This window comes from Hypanus sabinus, chromosome 21 (assembly GCF_030144855.1).
Source record: "Hypanus sabinus isolate sHypSab1 chromosome 21, sHypSab1.hap1, whole genome shotgun sequence".
Classification (NCBI taxonomy): domain Eukaryota; kingdom Metazoa; phylum Chordata; class Chondrichthyes; order Myliobatiformes; family Dasyatidae; genus Hypanus; species Hypanus sabinus.
This window is the reverse complement of record NC_082726.1, coordinates 19,367,986-19,387,132: the sequence shown is the minus strand read 5'-3', so window position 1 is coordinate 19,387,132 and position 19,147 is coordinate 19,367,986. Positions and strand designations below refer to the sequence as shown.

Below are 19,147 nucleotides of genomic sequence, written 5' to 3'. Positions count from 1 at the left end.
AAACAGAGTTGAGGAAGAGCTTCTTCTCCCAGAGAGTTGTGGAGGTGTGGAATGCACTGCCTCGGAAGACGGTGGAGGCCAATTCTCTGGATGCTTTCAAGAAGGAGCTGGATAGATATCTGATGGATAGGGGAATCAAGGGATATGGGGACAAGGCAGGGACTGGGTATTGATAGTGAATGATCAGCCATGATCTCAGAATGGCGGCGCAGACTCGAGGGGCCGAATGGTCTACTTCTGCACCTATTGTCTATTGTCTATAATGTTTTGGGTCTATTACCTCTCATCCAACATGATATGTTGATTATGTTTCTCTTTCCACAGATGCTGCCTGACTTGCCTAGTAGCCAGCATTTTATTTTCATTTCAGATTTCCAGTATCTACATTTTTTTAAAAAATCATCTGTATTTTAGCTCTTTAATCTGAAAAGGTTTGAGCTGGTAATTCTGGGAACATTATTCTTCTGTCAGTACAATTCATTCAAGAATTGAACATACCATTTTCTTATTCCCTGATCAACATATATTTCAGGCTTTGCAAACTGAGAGTGGCACAACTCCTTTGTTTCCAAAAAATAGAATGGGCTACTCATATGTCCAGGCTCAGACTTGTTGCTTATATCTTCTACATTCCCATTTGAGATGTTTGGGGAGATTTGGATATTGAAATAATTTTCCAGGATTGGGAAGGTTGTTGGTCTTTACTCGTAACTTTAGTTTCAAATTGCAGCTTTGGGACTTTTTTTTTTATTTTTCCTTCTAATTTAGTAGCTAATGGTCCCTTTTCTTTCTGTAGTGTTTTTTTTGGGGGGTGGTGTTGCACCCAGTGGTAGCCGGTGATTAACCACTCTGTTGACATTTGAAGCTGTAGTGATATGAAGTGTGGATGGGACCTGTGAATAGAGAAGAGAAAGGTGGAGAATGAGCAGCACTGGGTTTGCATTGCATGTTGGAGGATAATTGAGCAGCAATTTTTGTATGTCTGTTGTTATAGCTAACATGGTGTTGAGTCATTTTTCTCCTTTTCCTCAGCTTTGTGCTGCTGGAGTCACTGCCTGGTTCCCAGTCAATAGTATCCAGTGGTGATTGGCCCAGAGTCACCTTCCCTATTAACTGCATCACTCTAAAAACCTTTTTTTAAAATTTAGTAATTAATTAATTAATTAAATTTTGGGAATTACGAGGAATAAATGTGATAATAAAATAGTAAGAAAAATAATATTGACTCTCCCCCATCCCCTTAACCTTTACCTAAAGAAAGAAAAAAAAAGAAAGAAGAGAAAGATTGCCTGGATATCGGAGGATCCCCACATGCTCCATGGAGTTCAAAATAATTTTGATATTTATTTTTACTTTCCCCAATTACTATAATTTTATCTTCAAAGGACCTGTGTATTTAATCCTATCTTTTGTAAGTATGGGAGCCAAATTTTCAAAGATATATCATATTCATTTCTTAGATTATACATCATTTTTTCAAATGGAAATATAAATCAGATTTCCAACTAACTGCGATAACTTTTTTGGCTACTGCCAATGCAATTTTTATAATTTTTTTCTGATACTTGTTCAATTTAAGTTTCGGTATTGTCCCTTAAATGTCTCCTAATAAAAATAATAGTGGACTATGTGGGAGTTGTACTCCAATAATTTGTTCCAATAAAAGTCTAAAATTTATCCAAAATGGTTGAATTTTAAAACAAGACCAGGTAGAATGTAAAAAAGTACCAATTTCTTGATTACATCGAAAACATTGGTCAGACATATTTGAATTAAATCTATTTATTTTCTGTGGTGTTATATATAATTGATGTAAAAAATTATATTGTATTAATCTAAGTCGAACATTTATTGTATTTCTCATCCTATCAAAACATAATCTTGACCAGTTTTTTCCGTCAATTTTAACATTCAGATCAGATTCCCATTTTTGTCTTGATTTATGAATTCCTAACTTAATTGTTTGCTTTTGAATCAAATTATACATACAAGATGTAAATTTTTTAATTTTTCCTTTCTGAATTAATATTACTACTTCACTAGGTTTTGGCATCAACATTGTTTGTCCCAGCTTTTCTCGTAAATAGGCTTTTAATTGAAAACAACAGAAAAGAGTGTTATTTGATATTTTATATTTATTTTTTAATTGATCAAACGACATCAATATACCTCCTTCAAAACAATCATCTATATATTTAATCCCCTTTTGGAGCCAATTATGTAAAATTTTATTATCCATTGTAAAAGGAATAAGCCTATTTTGAATTAAAGTTCATTTTGCTAATAAAGATTTCTTTATCTCATCGTTCATATTTACCTTATTCCATAAATCAATCAAGTGTCTTAATATAGGAGATTCTTTTTTTTCCCGTATCCATTTGGATTCCCAGTTATATATAAAATCCTCTGGTATATTTTCTCCTATCTTATCTAATTCTATCTTAAGCCGATTTTTCTTCATCAAAAAAAAAACGCAATAAATCTAAGTTGATTTGCTTTATAATAATTCTTAAAATTTTGAAGTTGTAACCCCCCCTAAATCAAATTTACTTGTCAATTTTTCCAATGATATTCTTGACATCTTACCTTTCCAAAGAAATTTCCTTACGTATTTATTCAGTTCTTGAAAAAACTTCTGAGGTAATTGTATTGGTAAATTTTGAAATAAATATTGCAATCTAGGAAATATATTCATTTTTACAGCATTAACACTACCTATTAATGTTATTGGTAACATCATCCATTTATCAAGATCCTCTTTTGTTTTTTTTAATAATGGCAAATAGTTTTGTTTATATAAATTTTTTACATCGTTATCAACTCTAATACCTAAATATTTTATCCCATTCATTGACCATCGAAATTGAGTTGCTAATCGACGTTGATTATAATTTCCTTTGGTGAGGGGCAAAATTTCACTTCTATCCCAATTTACTTTATAGCCTGATACTTTCCCATATTCTTTCAATCTAAAAGGTAATCTTTGCAAGGATTGCAATGGGTTTGTTAAATAAATCAAAACATCATCAGCAAATAAATTAATCTTATATTCTTCTTGATCAACTCTAAAGCCCCCAATATCTGGATCTGTTCTAATTAGTTCTGCTAATGGTTCTATTGCCAATACAAATAAAGCAGGTGATAATGGGCAGCCTTGTCCAGTTGACCTCGTTAAGCAAAATAGTGTTGAAATCTGACCATTTGTAACTACTTTAGCTTGAGGATTAGTATTTAAAGTTTTAATCCATTGTATAAAAGATTTTTCTAACTCATATTTTTCCAATACCTTAAATAAAAAATCCCATTCCAATCTATCAAATGCTTTTTCTGCATCCAAAGCAACAGCCACACTCATTTCCTCTCTTTTTTGTGTCAAATGAATTATACTGTAACTGAGTTATATTATCCATTTATTGTCTATTTTTAATAAAACCTGTTTGATCCATATGTATTAATTTTGGTAAATATTTAGATATTCTATTAGATAAAATTTTTGCCAGTATTTTATAATCTGTATTCAACAAAGAAATAGGCCTATATGATGTTGGTTTTAAAGGGTCTCTATCTTTTTTTTGGCAATACAGTTATGATCGCTGTAAAGAAAGTTTGCAGAAGTTTATGCATTCTTTCCACTTGGTATATTAATTCCATAAAAGGAGGAATTAATAAATCTTTAAATTTTTTATAAAACTCAGGAGGAAAACCATCTTCTCCTGGGGATTTATTACTCTGAAGTGATCCTAAAGCTTCTTCAACCTCTTTTAATGTAAAGGGCATATCTAATCCTTTCTGTTCTTCCAAATTTAATTTTGGAAGTGTTATTTGTGATAAAAACTTATCTATCTCAGCAATCTTATTTTGTGATTCTGATTGATATAGTTCAGTATAAAAAAATATTAAAGTTTCATTAATTTCTAAAGGCTTATAAGTAACCTTATTAACACTTGTTCTAATTGCATTTATTGTTTTAGAAACCTGTTCTTTCAACTGCCAAGCAAGAATTTTATGCGATCTTTCACCTAATTCATAATATTTCTGTTTAGTTCTCATAATTACTTTCTCTGTACGATATGTCTGAAGTGTATTGTAGTTTTTTATTGACAAGTTGTCTTCGTTTTTCTTCTGTCATATATCTTTGAGATTCTTTTTCTAACTTTATGATATCTTTTTCCAATTGATCTATTTCTGCTGTGTATTCCTTTTTAATTTTAGATGTATAACTTATAATCTGACCCCTTAAATATGCTTTCATCGCTTCCCATAATACAATTTTATCCTCAACTGAATGTAGATTTGTATCCAAAAAAAATTGAATTTGTTTTTTCATAAAATCACAAAAATCTTGATGTTTTAATAGAGTTGAATTAAATCTCCATCTGTAAATCGATTCCTCCTTATCCATCATTATCATTGTCAATATCAAGGGGGAATGATCTGACAATATTCTTGCTTTATATTCCACACTTTTCACTCTATCTTGAATATTTTTTGATAATAAAAAAAAATCAATCCTTGAGTAAGTTTTATGTCTGTTTGAGTAAAATGAATAATCTCTTTCTCTTGGATTAATTCTTCTCCATATATCAATCAAGTTTAAATCTTTCATTAATGATAAAGTTAGTTTTGTTACTTTTAATTTTATAGCATCTTTAGTTGATCTATCCAGAACTGGATCTAAACAAAAATTAAAATCTCCACCTATTAGTATTTTATCATGTGCATCAGCCAAGTTCAAAAAACTTCTTGTATGAATTTTGCATCATTTTCATTTGGTGCGTAAATATTCATAAAAGTCCATAATTCTGAAAAAATTTGACAATGTATAATCACATATCTCCCCCAATTAATTACATCAAGAATCAATTATTACATTTTGTATTTTAATTGGTAAAAATTTATTAACCAGAATTGCAACTCCTCTCGATTTTGAATTAAATGAAGCTGCAATGACGTTTCCAACCCAATCTCTCTTTAATTTCTTGTGTTCTGTTTCTGTTAAATGTGTTTCTTGTAAAAAAGCTATATCTCCTTTCATTTTCTTAATATATGTTAAAACTCTTTTTCTTTTCACAGGTCCATTAATTCCATTAACATTAAAACTTAAAAAATTAAGTAAATTAATCATTCATAGTACCTTGGGAATTCTTTAAAATTCTCCATGTTGCTATGAGTTTCTCCCCAATCATCCAGGCAAAGAAGAAGAAAAATAGAAGAAAGATAATAAATATATAAGAAAAAAAACAAAATACCCCCCCACTAATGTTGCGAATAAAAAGAACACAACATTACCCCCCCCCCCATTTTATGGGTCATGGCAATCGCCATGATTGTACACGTGAAACTCGCAGCCATCGATCAGGAGCTCCTCCAGCTCCCCCGCAAAAAAAAAAGAAGAAAATATATTAATAAAGAAAAAAAAATAATTAATGTCTCTACTCCCAATTAATACTCCTCGACCTTTTTTTTCTCTTATAATTGTCCATCAAGTCCAACCTTGTTTCAGTTTTCATCATTAGTCCATTTCATTTCTATAATTCTTTAGTCCTCTTCATGGACATCAGGTAGTTCTTGTACTAATTTCTCCACTTTCCTGTAGTCAATGAAGAATCTTCTTTCTCCATTATCCAGGAAAATTATCAATTTTGCTGGATAGCTCAATAAAAATTTATAGCCCTTTTCCCATAAAGATTTTTTCACTGGATTAAATTCCTTCTGCCTCTTCAACAGATCGTAGCTTATGTCTGGATAAAAAAAAACTCTTTTCCCTTCTATTATCAATGGTCCATTTCTCTTTTTAGCACCTTGAGTAGCTGCCTTCAAGATCATTTCTTTATCTTGGTACCTTAAACATTTTATCAAAATTGATTTCAGATTTTGATCTTGTTGAGATCTTGGTCTTAAAGCTCTATGTGCTCTTTCAATTTCAATTACTTGACTTCCTTCTTTCATTTCCAAAATTTTCGGAATCCATTCTTGAAAGAATTTTATTGGATTTTCTCCCTCTGTACCTTCCATAAGACCAACAATTTTAATATTATTTCGTCTACTAAAGTTCTCAAGTGCATCCATTTTTTCCAACATCCGTTTTCTTTCTGTTGTCCAGGCAAGATTATTGTATTCTACCTTATCTATTCTTTCCGTGTTTTCTTCTATTTTTACTTCCATCTCTTTAACTTTATTATCCATCTTCTTTTGTTTTTCCACCATATTATCAAGTGTATTCTGCATCCTTCTTATATCTGTTCTTATAACTTTAAATTCATTCGTCATATCTGTTTTTATAACTTTTAATTCATTCGTTATATACATCAGGATATCTTTTATGTCTCCTTTAATCTCTTCTTTCTTTTCCTCTTCTTCTTCCTCTGAATTTCCCAAAGAGTCTGTTTCTACTTCCGATCCACTTCCAATTTCACTTCCAGCCATAGTTGAGGTTTGTAGTTTTGTTATTATCTGTTCATGCATACTTTCGCACATGCGTTGTTCTTGCCGTTTCTTCTTAGAGACCGCCGACATTGCTGCATCTTCTTTTCCCGCATCATCAAAAATGCCATGCACTTCGTCGGAAGGAGATCCAACTTGAGTCCGAGGCTTTGCCGAGGAAGCTAGGCCTTTTTCCCCGCTGATTTGCGCCGTCTTCGAAGTAGTAGCTTTCTTCTGTTTCAGTTTAGGAGCCATATCAAAAGATAATCCTGAGTTGCTTATAGATAGTTTCTAATAGATATTTAATAACTCTTCTTCATTTAAACCCTATTTCATTACTTTTTGCGAGGGAGCTGGAATCCCAACGTCTCGACCCTACATCATCACGTGACGCCCCCTCTAAAAACCTTTCTGACCATTACTTGATTGCTTGAGTGCTGAAGGAGTCCAAGTGCAACTCATACTTGCTGAGAATAAAAGCTAAAGGTTCTCTACCTCAGAAGGTTTGGAGGCCTGACCATTAAGGATAAATTTTTGAAAGATTGGGAAACCAAGGGTTATGGGAAGAGAAGATGAGTAGAATAAATAAACTATGATCTTGTTAAATGGTAGAGAATGTTTGAAGGGCCAGATGGCCCATTCGTGCTCCTATATGTGGTGTTCAGAGTCTTAGTTCCTTCAGGAGAATATATTCACCAATTGTTTTTACTTCTTTGTAGCTAATGATATCTAAATACTTTCTGTGGGTTATGTATGGAAGTAACAGCTACTGTGTAGTGCGGAAGGGATTCTGCATCACTTTAATCCAATGCCATTTGTATCACTGAAGATTTTAATGGTTCTGTTTCTTTATGCAGCATAGTCATTGGTCAATAAAAGTCGGTCAGGAAACATTTCCTGGCATGAGATGCACATCAGCCTTTAGAAGAGCAGCAAGACCTTTATCCCAAAAAGAAAGCAGAAGCTTACCAAAAGAATAAATGATGAAGGCAAAAAAAAATTCCCATCCTAACCCCTTCTCTTCCATTAGTGGAAATGTGAACTAAGTGGTGCTTATACTCTTGGTGGCCACGTTTTCTGGTACAGGAGTGGAACCCAATGTAGCCCATCCAGTTCAAGGTTCCACGTGTTGTGCAATCAGAGATGCTCTTTTGCACACCACTGTTGTAACGTGGTTATTTGAGTTACCATCGCCTTCTTGTCAGCTTGAACCTGTTTGGCCATTCTCTGTTCACATCTCATTAACAAGGCACTTTTGACCACAGAACTACTAGTCACAAGATGAAGGGTTTCGGCCCAAAACGTCGTCACTACCTCCTCCCTTAGATGCTGTCTGGCCTGCTGAGTTCTGCCAGCATTTTGTGTTTTTATTTATTTCCAGCATCTACAGATTCACTTGTGTGCTGATGTTTTTGTTTGTTTTGTTTTCCACACCATTTTCTGCAAACTCTAGAGCATATTGTGTGTGAAAATCCAAGGGGATCATCAGTTTCTGAGATACTCAAACCACCCTGTTTGGTACCAATAATCATTCCACTGTCAAAGTCACTTAGATCACATTTCTTCCCCATTCTGATGTTTGGTCTGAACAATAACTGAACCTCTTGACCATGTCTGCATGTTTTTATGCATCGAGTTGCTGCCACATGATTGGCTGATTAGATATTTGTATTAAGAGCAGATGTACACTGAGTGTGCAGTAAATCCACATTCTGATTTTTTTTTGGAAGTACAAAAGGAGTTGGCATCTCATCGGGGTCTCTCTTCCCGCCATTACAGACATTTACACTACACGCTGCATCCACAAAGCAAACAGCATTATGAAGGACCCCACGCTTCCCTTACACAAACTCTTCTCTCTTCTGCCGTCTCGGTAAAGGCTCCAAAGCATTCGGGCTCTCACGACCAGACTATGAAACAGTTTCTTCCCCCAAGCTATCAGACTCCTCAATACCCAGAGTCTGTACTGACACCTTACTGCCTTAGTGTCTTGTTTATTAATTATTGTAATGCCAGCACTGTTTTGTGCACTTTATGTAGTCCTGGATAGGTCTGTAGTCTAGTTTTTTTTTTCTTTTTTTTTTTTACGTAGTTCAGTCTAGTTTTTGTACTGTTTCATGTAACACCATGATCCTGAAAAACGTTCTCTCATTTTTACTGTGTATTGTACCAGCAGTTATGGTCGGAGTGACAATAAAAAGTGACTTGACTTGACTTGAAATTCACTGGGTTTATTAGAAAAATGTACTTTTGCCTTAATATCTTAAAAAGAGAAAAGAACTAAAAGTGTGTATGTGATAATAGTCTGGGAAATCTATCAGTCCAGCATCAACAAGACCCAAATCTGCTGCATTAATGGAGCTTTTCTTTGGTCTTCATTTCTCAGGTGGTTGTTCATTTTCACTTGAAGTGCTAGATTTGAAGATTTTTCTGTAATTTCACAAGGTTACACTCCATCCTCTCTACTTCAGGCACGTGTGTAATGCTTCAGAGGAATGGCTTCAGGCTAAACATGCCACCAATCGGCTTACGGGAAAACTAGAGCTATTATTTCGTCCTTACCTGCGGTGGCTAGATCGCAACCTGGAGAAGCTGTTCATTGAGGGAGCCAGAAAGGTAAAGCCAAGTTAACCTGATAAAGAAAATTTTACATCTGATGGTAAAAAGGTAAGGCACTTAAGAGTCATAAAACACTATAGCACAGAAACAGGCCTTTCTGCCTAATACCATCAACCTGCACCTAAACCATAGTCCTTTTATCCATATACTTATCCAAACTTCTCTTGAGCGTTGAAATGGAATCCTCATCCACTACTTCTGCAGGCAGCTCATTCCACAATCACACCACCTTCTGAGTGAAGAAGTTCCCCCTCATTTTCCCCTTAAGAGTTCTATTTCAGCCACAACCCATGGCCTCTAGTTGTAGTCTCTCCCAACTTCAGTGGAAAAAGTCTGCTTGCATTTGCCCTATCTATACCCCTCATAATTTTGTACATCTCTATCAACTTTCCCTTCATTCTCCTACATGCTTGAGAAGATACAAGGGGGAAAAAAGAAGTAAAACACTTGTGGGCCAGTCTATTCTGTGTTTCACTGTGTTAGAACAGTCTATTCCTTGCTGTCAGTGTGTCCCATGGCTAAGTGGTGTTTGTCAAACTGTACACTGAAAGGAATTCTGCAGAATAAATTGCTCCTGCTCTGTGTACTACAACATAACCGACTGAACTCATGTCTTCTGTTTCTTCTACTTGTTTGCTGCAGAACCAGTGCTGAGAGTTGTAACTACAGGGGCTATCAAGCCATCTGAAAGAATGCAGCAGTACAATGCAATACGTGATAATATAGAAAGAAAAAATAAGTCAATTACAGTAATGAAACACAGAAATAATATTTTTTTAAAAACTGAGGTACTGTTGATGGGTCCACTGTCCATTTAGGAATTGGATGATAGAGTGGAATAAGCTGTTCCTGAATCACTGTATGTGTGCCTTCCGACTTCTGTACCTCCTTCCTGATGATAACAATGAGAAGAAGGCATGTCCTGGGCCATTGGGGGGGGGGGGGGGGGTCCTTAATAATGGACGGTGCCTTTCTGAGGCACCGCTCCTTGACGATGTCTTGGATACGATGGAAGTGAGTACCCAAGATGGAGATGACTAAGTTTACAACTTTCTGTGGCTGCTTTCGATCCTGCGAAGTAGCCCATCTCCCATATACCAGACAGTGATGCAGCCTGTCAGAATGCTCTCCACGGTACATCTTAGAGGTTTTCAAGTGTTTTAGGTGGCAAACTCCTAATGAAATATAGCTACTGTCTTGCCTTCTTTATAGCTGCATTGATATATTAGGACCAGGTTAAATCCTAAGAGATCTTGACACCCAGAAACTTGAAATTGCTCACTCCACTTCTTATCCCTCTGAGGATTGGTTCGTTTTCCCTTGTCTTACCTTTCCCGAAGTCCACAATTAGCTCTTTCATGTTACTGACACTGAGTGCAAGGTTATTGCTGCAACACCACTCAACTAGCTGGTATATCTCACTCCTGTACACCCTCTCGTCTCCATCTGAGATTCTACCCACAATGGCTGTATCATCTGCAAATTTATAGATGGCATTTGAGCTATACCTAGCCACAGTTATGGGTATAGAGAGAGTAGAGCAGTGGGTTAAGCACACACCCCTGAGGTGTGCTAGTGCTGATAGTTAGCAAGGAGGATATGTTATCACCAATCCACACAGATTGTGATCTTCTGGTTAGGAAGTTGAGGATCCAATTGCAGAGGGAGGTACAGAGGCCTTGTTTCTGTAGATTATCGATCAAGACTCTGGGAATTATGGCGTTTAAACACTGAGCTATAGTCAACAAACAGCATCTTGACATGAGTATTTGTATTGTCCAGGTGATCTAAGGCCGTGTGCTGTAGACCTATTGTGGTGATAGGCAAAAGGTCCAGGTCCTTGCTGAGGCAGGGGCCTTTATTAGGTCAGTTTTATTAATATCATTTAAGCGTTAGCCATGTTTTAGTCAGTACTACTGTTGCTTCTTTTTTTTTAATTAGTTTTTTTATACATTTTCTACATAACTACAAATTAAAAAACCCCAGATCAAAATGAGGAACATTAATACAGTGCAAAATTAAGCATACAATGACAATATGATACAAAGAAAGAGAATTAGAAAAAAGCACCCAAATTGAAGACAAGTAAACTTAGTATCCTCCCAAGCCCCACAACACACCTCCCCAAGCCCCACAACACACCTCCCCAAGCCCCACAACACAAAAAAAAAACTCCAGACCAACCACAACACAATATAGAGAATATAAATCAGGACAATCAAACTCCCAAACTGTGAATACACTTAGCAACAGAGGAAATAATGCCTACTACCAAAAAAAAGGGAGCTGAAAGCAAGGGACCGAAAAAAAAAACCCTAGTCAAGAGGAAGGTTATGAAAGTACTCAATAAAAGGTCCCCAGACCTTATGGAACTTTAAATCCGAGTTAAGAACTGAATAATGAATATTTTCAAGGTCCAAGCGGGCTGTAATGATATTAAGCTATTGAGCATGAGTGGGCGGGGCAACATCTCTCCATCTAAGGAGGATCAAGCGTCTAGCCAGGAGAGAGGCAAAGGATAATATTCGGCATTTGGTCGGACTCGGACGTAAATCTGTCTCGCCCCAGAAACCGAACAAAGCAATTAAAGGGTTTGGTTCTATGCGGTGATTCAGAATATACGATAACGTAGTGAAGACATCTTTCCAAAATTTCTCCAAGCTAGGACAGAACCAGTACATATGAATGAGAGAGGCCTCGCCCCTCTTGCATTTATCACAAAGCGGACTAATGTTAGGGTAAAATCGAGATAGTTTAGATTTAGATATATGGGCTCTATGAACAATCTTAAACTGTAAAAGGCAATGGCGAGCACAAAGAGAGGTTGAATTAACCGTTTTGAGAATCGAGTCCCAAATCTCATCAGATAAGGAGGTATTTAAATCCTGCTCCCATGCCATTTTAATTTTATCCACAGGGGCCCGTTGTAAGGCTGCTAATTTATCTCAAATAATTGATATTAAACCTTTACCTAGCAGATTAATGGAAAGAAGTAAGTCCATAGCATTTTTCGCAGGCATATCAGGAAAGTTAGGAATTAAAGGAGCAATAAAGTGTCTAATTTGGAGATATTTTAAAAAATGAGTTTTGGGCAGATTGAACTTAACAGAGAGCTGTTGAAAAGAAGTGAAGCGATTATCAATGAAAAGATCTTCAAAATGTCTAATGCCCTTCCTATACCAAACATGGAATGCTGAATCATACGTAGTAGGTAAAAAAAGGTGATTATGTACGACAGGGCTGGAAACGGAAAAACCATGGAAACCATAGAATTTCCTAAACTGAGCCCATATACGCAAAGTGTGTCTAACAAGAGGATTAGCTATTAATCTGGACAAACTACTAGGGAGTGCAGAGCCAAGAAGTGCAGAGATAGATAATTCTTTAGTGGAGCTCAACTCCATTGCCACCCAATTAGGGCACTCGCGTTGGCCATGACAGGAAGACCAAAAGGTAGCACAACGTATATTGGCTGCCCAATAATATAAACGAAAGTTAGGTAAAGCCATGCCACCCTCTTTTTTAGGTTTTTGGAGATAGATTTTATTAATTCTAGAGCGCTTATTCTTCCACAGATATGACAAAATAATAGAGTCTAAGGAATCAAAAAAAGATTTAGGAATAAAAATTGGGATAGATTGAAATAAGTATAAAAATTTGGGGAGAACATACATTTTAACAACATTAATATGACCTACCAAAGACATAGATAGAGGTGACCATTGTACCAGACTCTGTTTTATAGTATATGAAAGATTGGCAAAGTTTTTATGAAAGAGATCTTTAAACTTCCTTGTGACTGTAATCCCAAGATAAGTAAATTGATTATGGGCTACTTTAAAAGGAAGATCACGAAATGTTAATTCTTGTGCTTCTTTATTAATTGGGAAAAGTTCGCTCTTATGTAAATTAAGTTTATAGCCAGAGATCTGGCTAAACTGGTCAAGAAGTGAAAACGTTGGAGGTAAGGATGTAGACGGATTTGAGAGAAAGAGTAATAAGTAATCAGCATAGAGAGAAACTTTATGCTCAACACCCCCTCTCCAAATCCCGGTCAATTCAGGACAATTTCGAAATGCTATCGCCAAAGGTTCTATAGCCAAATCAAAGAGAAAGGGACTTAAGGGGCATCCCTGACAGGTGCCACGTTTGAGATTAAATACCTGGGATTTCTGAAAATTAGTTAAAACAGAGGCAGTAGGACACAAGTACAGCAATTTGATCCAAGAGATGAGACTTTGACCAAGGTCAAATTTTTCTAAGACTGCAAAAAGGTAGTTCCACTCTATGCGATCAAATGCTTTCTCCGCATCAAGGGAAATAACACATTCAGGAATCCCAGTTGGAGGTGAATATAAAATATTAAATAAATGCTGAGTGTTTAAAAAAAGGGAGACGGTTTTTAATAAAACCTGATTGGTCATCAGAAATAATAGAGGGAATAACGGTTTCTAATCTATAAGCCAAAACTTTAGCCAAGATCTTTACATCAACATTGAGCAGAGAAATCGGCCTATACGAGGAACACTCTGTTGGGTCTTTACCCTTTTTTAATAGAAGAATAATAGATGCCTGGTTAAAAGAGGGTGGCAATTTGCCATAATTAAACGAGTCAGATAATACTGAGAGTAACTGAGGAGAAAGAAGTGAAGAGAATGATTTATAAAATTCTACAGGGAACCCGTCAGGTCCAGGAGATTTCCCTGAGGACAATGCAGAAATTGCAAAAGATATTTCTTCTGATGATATAGGCGCATTAAGTTTGGCTTTAAAATCAGATGAAAGTGAAGGAATATTCAGATTATTTAAAAATTGATCAACAGAGATATTGTCATTCAAAGATTCAGAGGAATAAAGCCGAGAATAGAAATCTTTTAATGCTTCATTAATTTCTAAATGATCCGATGTAAAGTCTCTGTTCTCCTTCCGGATCTTTGTAATATGTTGTTTGGCTTTGGAATGCCTCAGCTGATTGGCTAGAAATTTACCAGACTTATCACCATGAATATAAAAGCGACTCTTGCTTTCGAGAAGTTGGCGTTCGACAGGTTGAGTAGACAGAAGATTAAATTTAGTTTGGAGTTCTACACGCTTCTTGTATTGTTCAGGGTTCTTAGTTTGAGCATATAGTTGATCCAATTCTTTAATCTGGTTAATGAGGTCTAATCGATCTGCACAGGACCTTCTGTTGAGATTTGCTGTGTAAGAGATTATTTGACCCCTCAGATATGCTTTCATGGCATCCCAGACAATCTGGGATGGCACTTCAGGTGATGTATTGGTGTTAAAATAAAAGGTTATCTGATCCTTAATAAATTTTAGAAAATCATCATCCTATAATAAAGTCGAATCAAATCACCAGTGTTTATTCCTCTGAGGGAGACCAGGAAAGTTTAAAGAGAGAGTAATTGGGGCATGGTCAGAAATCAGTATACTCTTGATAGTCACAAGAATAGGCAAATGGAATAAGTTGGTTATCGAGTAAGAAATAGTCAATTCTAGTGAAGGTATGGTGAACATGTGAAAAAAGAGAATAATCTCTCTCAGTAGGATGAATATATATCACCATATATCAGAGATACCAAAATTAGAGAGAAACGATTGGATAGCTAAGGCAGATTTAGTAGGTGGTCTGGTAACAGAGGATGATCGATCCAAATTAGGATCTAACCAACAGTTGAAGTCACCACCCAGTATAAGAGAGTATGAGTTTAAGTCTGGTAGTGAGGAAAAAAAAACATTCAAAAAAGTTAACATCATCAAAGTTGGGGGCATACAGGTTTGCTAGCACAACTTTAGTGTTATATAGTTTACCAGAAACAATAATAAAACGGCCATTTGTATCAAATATTTTATGGAGTTCAAAAGGAATATTTGAGTTAATAAGGATGGAGACCCCCCCCCCCCCCCCCCCAGCTTTAGCAGCAAAGGATGAATGAAAATGCTGACCCGCCCACTTTGACAGAAGCCGGGAGTTATCAAAACAACGAATATGAGTTTCTTGAAGGAAAGCAATGTCAGCTTTGAGTTGTTTAATATGTGAGAATACCTTCCTCCTTTTGACAGAGTGATTCAATCCCTTTACATTCCAGCTCACGAATTTAAGTGCACTAGCCATTATCAATTACTAATGCATAAAAGGCAGCAGGCATATAAAAAGTCAAGCAATACAATAACAGTCTGGGAGCAGAAATGTAAACATAGATTCATAAAATCAAAACATAAACATGTCCTGAGCAACAAAGGAAAACAATAAATACAGTGAGTGATGTTAGAACTGGAAAATCCACCCCACCCACACAACCCAAAACTAGACGGCTACCAAAAAAAGCAGCTAGCTCTACCAAAAAAATTAACCCAAATATAACTTCCAGATCTGTGTCATTAACAGCAGTTCCGTATAAATACTATAGCAAATGGTAACTAGTTTATGCACTAGAAAACATAACTACAAATTGGAACATCTTCTGCAGATATATAAAACTTAATACAAAGAAAATCAGAAGAAAACCAAAACTAACCTACCCACGAAAAATTATAGAAGGTTAAAGGAAGAGAAAGGGAAAAAAAGGGAGGAAGGGGAAAATTGTAGACTCAAGGAGAGTACTTATCAACCATTTACAGAGAAAAAAAAAATCAAAAATAAAAAACCTTTAAACTCAGCACGCATCTTTAAAACCTGGGGGGCAAAATCCTCCAAAAGCGAATGACTGTATTTTGAAAAGCAAAAGTACCTCTGCGACGTGCCTCCATAATCAAACAGTTTTTTACCTGGTGTTGATGAAAGCACAAAATTACCGGTCGTGGGCGGGAGCCCAGAATTGCGGGGGGAACATAGACCCTGTGTGCCCTTTCGAGCTCAGGCGGATTAGGAAGCAAATCTTTCCCAAGCATCTCACAAAGGAACTCGGAGAAGCACTTCACAGGTGATCCCTGTTCGGTGGCCTCTAGCAAACCAAGAATTCGTAGATTGTAACGTCTGCTCTGGTTTTCAAGATCCACCATTTTGGAAAAGAGTTTGTTATACTTTTCCTCTAGGCTGAAACAGAGAGTCTCCAAGTATTGAACACGACTTTTTAAATCTTCAGAAGTCGAATCGATGCGAGATAAGTGTTCAGCATGTTCGTCCACTTTAGCGTTGATCCGATCCAGTTTGGCGTCCAGCTGGTTGAAAGCAGTTCTAAATTCCTTTAAAATATCATCCTGATGTTGTTCCAGAGCAGCGAGAGCTATGGCAGAGCCATAGCTTCCTTTTTCCCGGATTTAGAACTCTTGTTAGACATTGTAAGGTAGATGTGTTCGCAGGCGAGTGAAAGAGACCAAATAAAGTTCCTAACTAAGGTTTAAAAAATGGAGACATTTAGTGCAAAGATAGCAAAAATAACGGAACAAAAGTGCGGAGCAGCTAAGCAATCGCCATCTTACCGGAAGTCTACTACTGTTGCTTCTTGAGTCAGAGGTTGAGAGTTTGTCCCATCACTAAGGCTTGAGCAGCGGGGAAGGTTGATACTCAATGTAACATTGAAGGAATGGTATGCCTTTGGAAATGCAATCTTTTGGAGGAGGCAGAGGAGTTCTCCCTTGCCCCCTGACCAATGTTCATGCATTAACCAATCCCACCTAATTAACAACAGCATTTTATACATTGGGTCTTTGAATTTTTTTTTGTGTGAAATTGTGTTTGGGATGGAGAGGATAGTTTCCCCTTTTGTGCTAAAATTGAGTACCTTGTGGTTATTACAGAAGACCTTAAGCATCAACTTCTGTGATCATAATTTGCAGCAAAGATGGCCGCAATAATAAATAATTCCTCCATGTTCAAAGTCATCCATTGGTTTCTGCTTTTGTTTTTAACTAAAACAGTTTTCTTACTGCAGCCTCACCATCACGACACCTCCACAAACAATTTAATAAGTAATCCATACACCATTTCTTTGTTCTAAAAGCTGTTTTCTTAAAGGTAAAACTTATGAAATGCAGTTTTAGCAATGGTCTGGTCTTCATATTGTATGTTTTTTTTAAAAATTTGCTTAAATTAAAATGGAAATATTTAACCCCAATGTATATTAGAGCATTTCAAAATTGCTTCAGGGGCTCTGATGCATTTTTAGACATTCTGAGGTCTTGCATTGGTGATAGGTAAATCCAAAAAGATGTTCTTTCATGTTTATTTCACATATTTCAAAACATAGAAGGAGGCTATTTGGTCCACCAAACCAATGCCAACTCTGAGCAATCCGTTTCCCCCACTTATAACCCTGTGTGTGATGCATTCGCTTGTAGAATTCTTTCTATTTTGGAGATTGCATAAATTATACCACCGTCTGGTATGGGTTGGGGTGATGGCTACTGCACAGGATTGAAGTAAGCTGCAGAAAGCTGTAAAATTATTCAGCTCCATCATGGTACTAGCCTCCGTAGTATCCAGGACATCTTCAGTGAGTGGTACCTCAGAAAGGCGGCATCCATCATTAAGAACCTCCATCACCCAGGACATGCTCTGTTCTCATTGCTGCCGTCATGAAGGAGGTACAGAAGCCTGAAGGCACACTCTCAATGATTCAGGAACAGCTTCTTCCCTTCTGTCATCCGATTTCTGAATGGGCATTGAACCCATGAACACTACCTCATACTTTTAATTTCTTTTTTTTTGCAATATTTAAACTATTTAATATACAGTATATATTCATACTGTGATTCAGTTCTTCACCGTTTTATCATGTATTGCTGCAGAGTTAACAAATTACACAACATATTCCAGTGATATTAAACCTGCCTCTGTTCTATTGTTGAGGATAACGTGTATTTTTTTTAAATTGAAGCTAACTTTCAGTCTTTTATTCTTTTCCAGATAAAGAGGGAATTGGACACAGAGAAATCAGGGATCCGTTTTATACCCTTCCAGGAGCTTAAGCCATGCCTACCAGATGCACAGGTTCTGCAGCCTTCAGAAGGTTCTCCATGTCCTCTGAATGAAGATCCTGTCAAAGGATTGTCGCAGCATCTTCAGCAGGCCAAGTTCACGGAATCAGAAAGTCCAGAGATGAGTGGCACAGCCAGTGAAGCCAGCTCTGGTGAGGAAGTTGATGGTTGTTCAAGGACTGATGCATCTCACAGGCATAAACCCCTCCCAGCTGCCAATGGGAGCGGGCACCTGCCAATAGGTTCTAACAGCAAGGGTCTGCCTAAGGGAACAACAATACGATTTCTTGGCTTTCAGCTGGGAGAAGGGACAGCAACACTGGCAGCTCAGCGGATCACTGTGTCACTGAAATGCAGCAGGTATGACGAGCGATAGTGGTGTGAAAGTGCATTGGGGCAGTCAGCCATCAAGGCACACAATTGTGAATCAGAAGACCCTTCAGCTCATTGTGTAAGGCTAACCAAATGCATCTTTTTGTAAAACCCGATAAAGCAATCTTCCGGTAAGGTAATTCATTTGAAGTCACAGCAAATTAGTAAGAAAAATCCCCTCATCTCCTCACTGATTCTTCTTGCCAATTATTTTAAATCTATATTTGGGTGGGGCACAGTAGCGTAGCTGTTAGCTTAATGATATTTCAGCACCAGTGTCCCAGGTTCAATTCTGCCACCATGTGTGAGGAGTTTGTACATTCTCCCCGAGACTCTGTGGATTTTGTCCAGGTGTTCCAGTTCCCACTCACATTCCAAAGATATGCAGGTTAGTAAATAACTTGGTCTCGTGGTGTAATTGGACAGTGCGGGCTCATTGGGGGGACCTGTTACCATGCTGTATCTCTAAATTTTAAAAAGAGTAAAATATTTTCTGATCAGTGGTGGAAGCTGTTCCTATTCACTTAGCAAAATCTTTTCTAATTTTGAATATTTAAATCTTTTTATCCTTTCTGCTGTAGGGAGTACAATCCCAATTTCTTCAGACTACCCACACGATTAAAACCTCTATTACACTTCCTTGAATATTTCACTAGAAGTTCTTCCGTGTTGCTCAGAATTTCAGGCAATGCTGCAGACACCCAAGGCAGTGATGTTATTGTGAAAATATTAGCATAGCTGTTCTCTCTATTAAAAAAGCCATGGATCCAGTGTCTATTTCTAACAAGGGCATGTAATTAGAGATGGATGT

The 19,147-nt window shown here is 36.8% G+C and overlaps 1 protein-coding gene across 2 annotated transcripts in view; it reads left to right on the top strand.

Annotated features, from left to right (window-relative positions):
• si:dkey-24l11.2 (uncharacterized protein LOC100034462 homolog) overlaps positions 1–19,147 on the top strand; it is a 57,110-nt gene that overhangs the window by 15,272 nt on the left and 22,691 nt on the right. For both annotated transcript variants that reach the window (XM_059946134.1, XM_059946133.1), the window contains exons 5-6: positions 8,895–9,039; positions 17,894–18,324. In XM_059946134.1, coding sequence (XP_059802117.1) covers positions 8,895–9,039; positions 17,894–18,324 — 576 coding nt within the window. The remainder of the gene's footprint in view (positions 1–8,894; positions 9,040–17,893; positions 18,325–19,147) is intronic.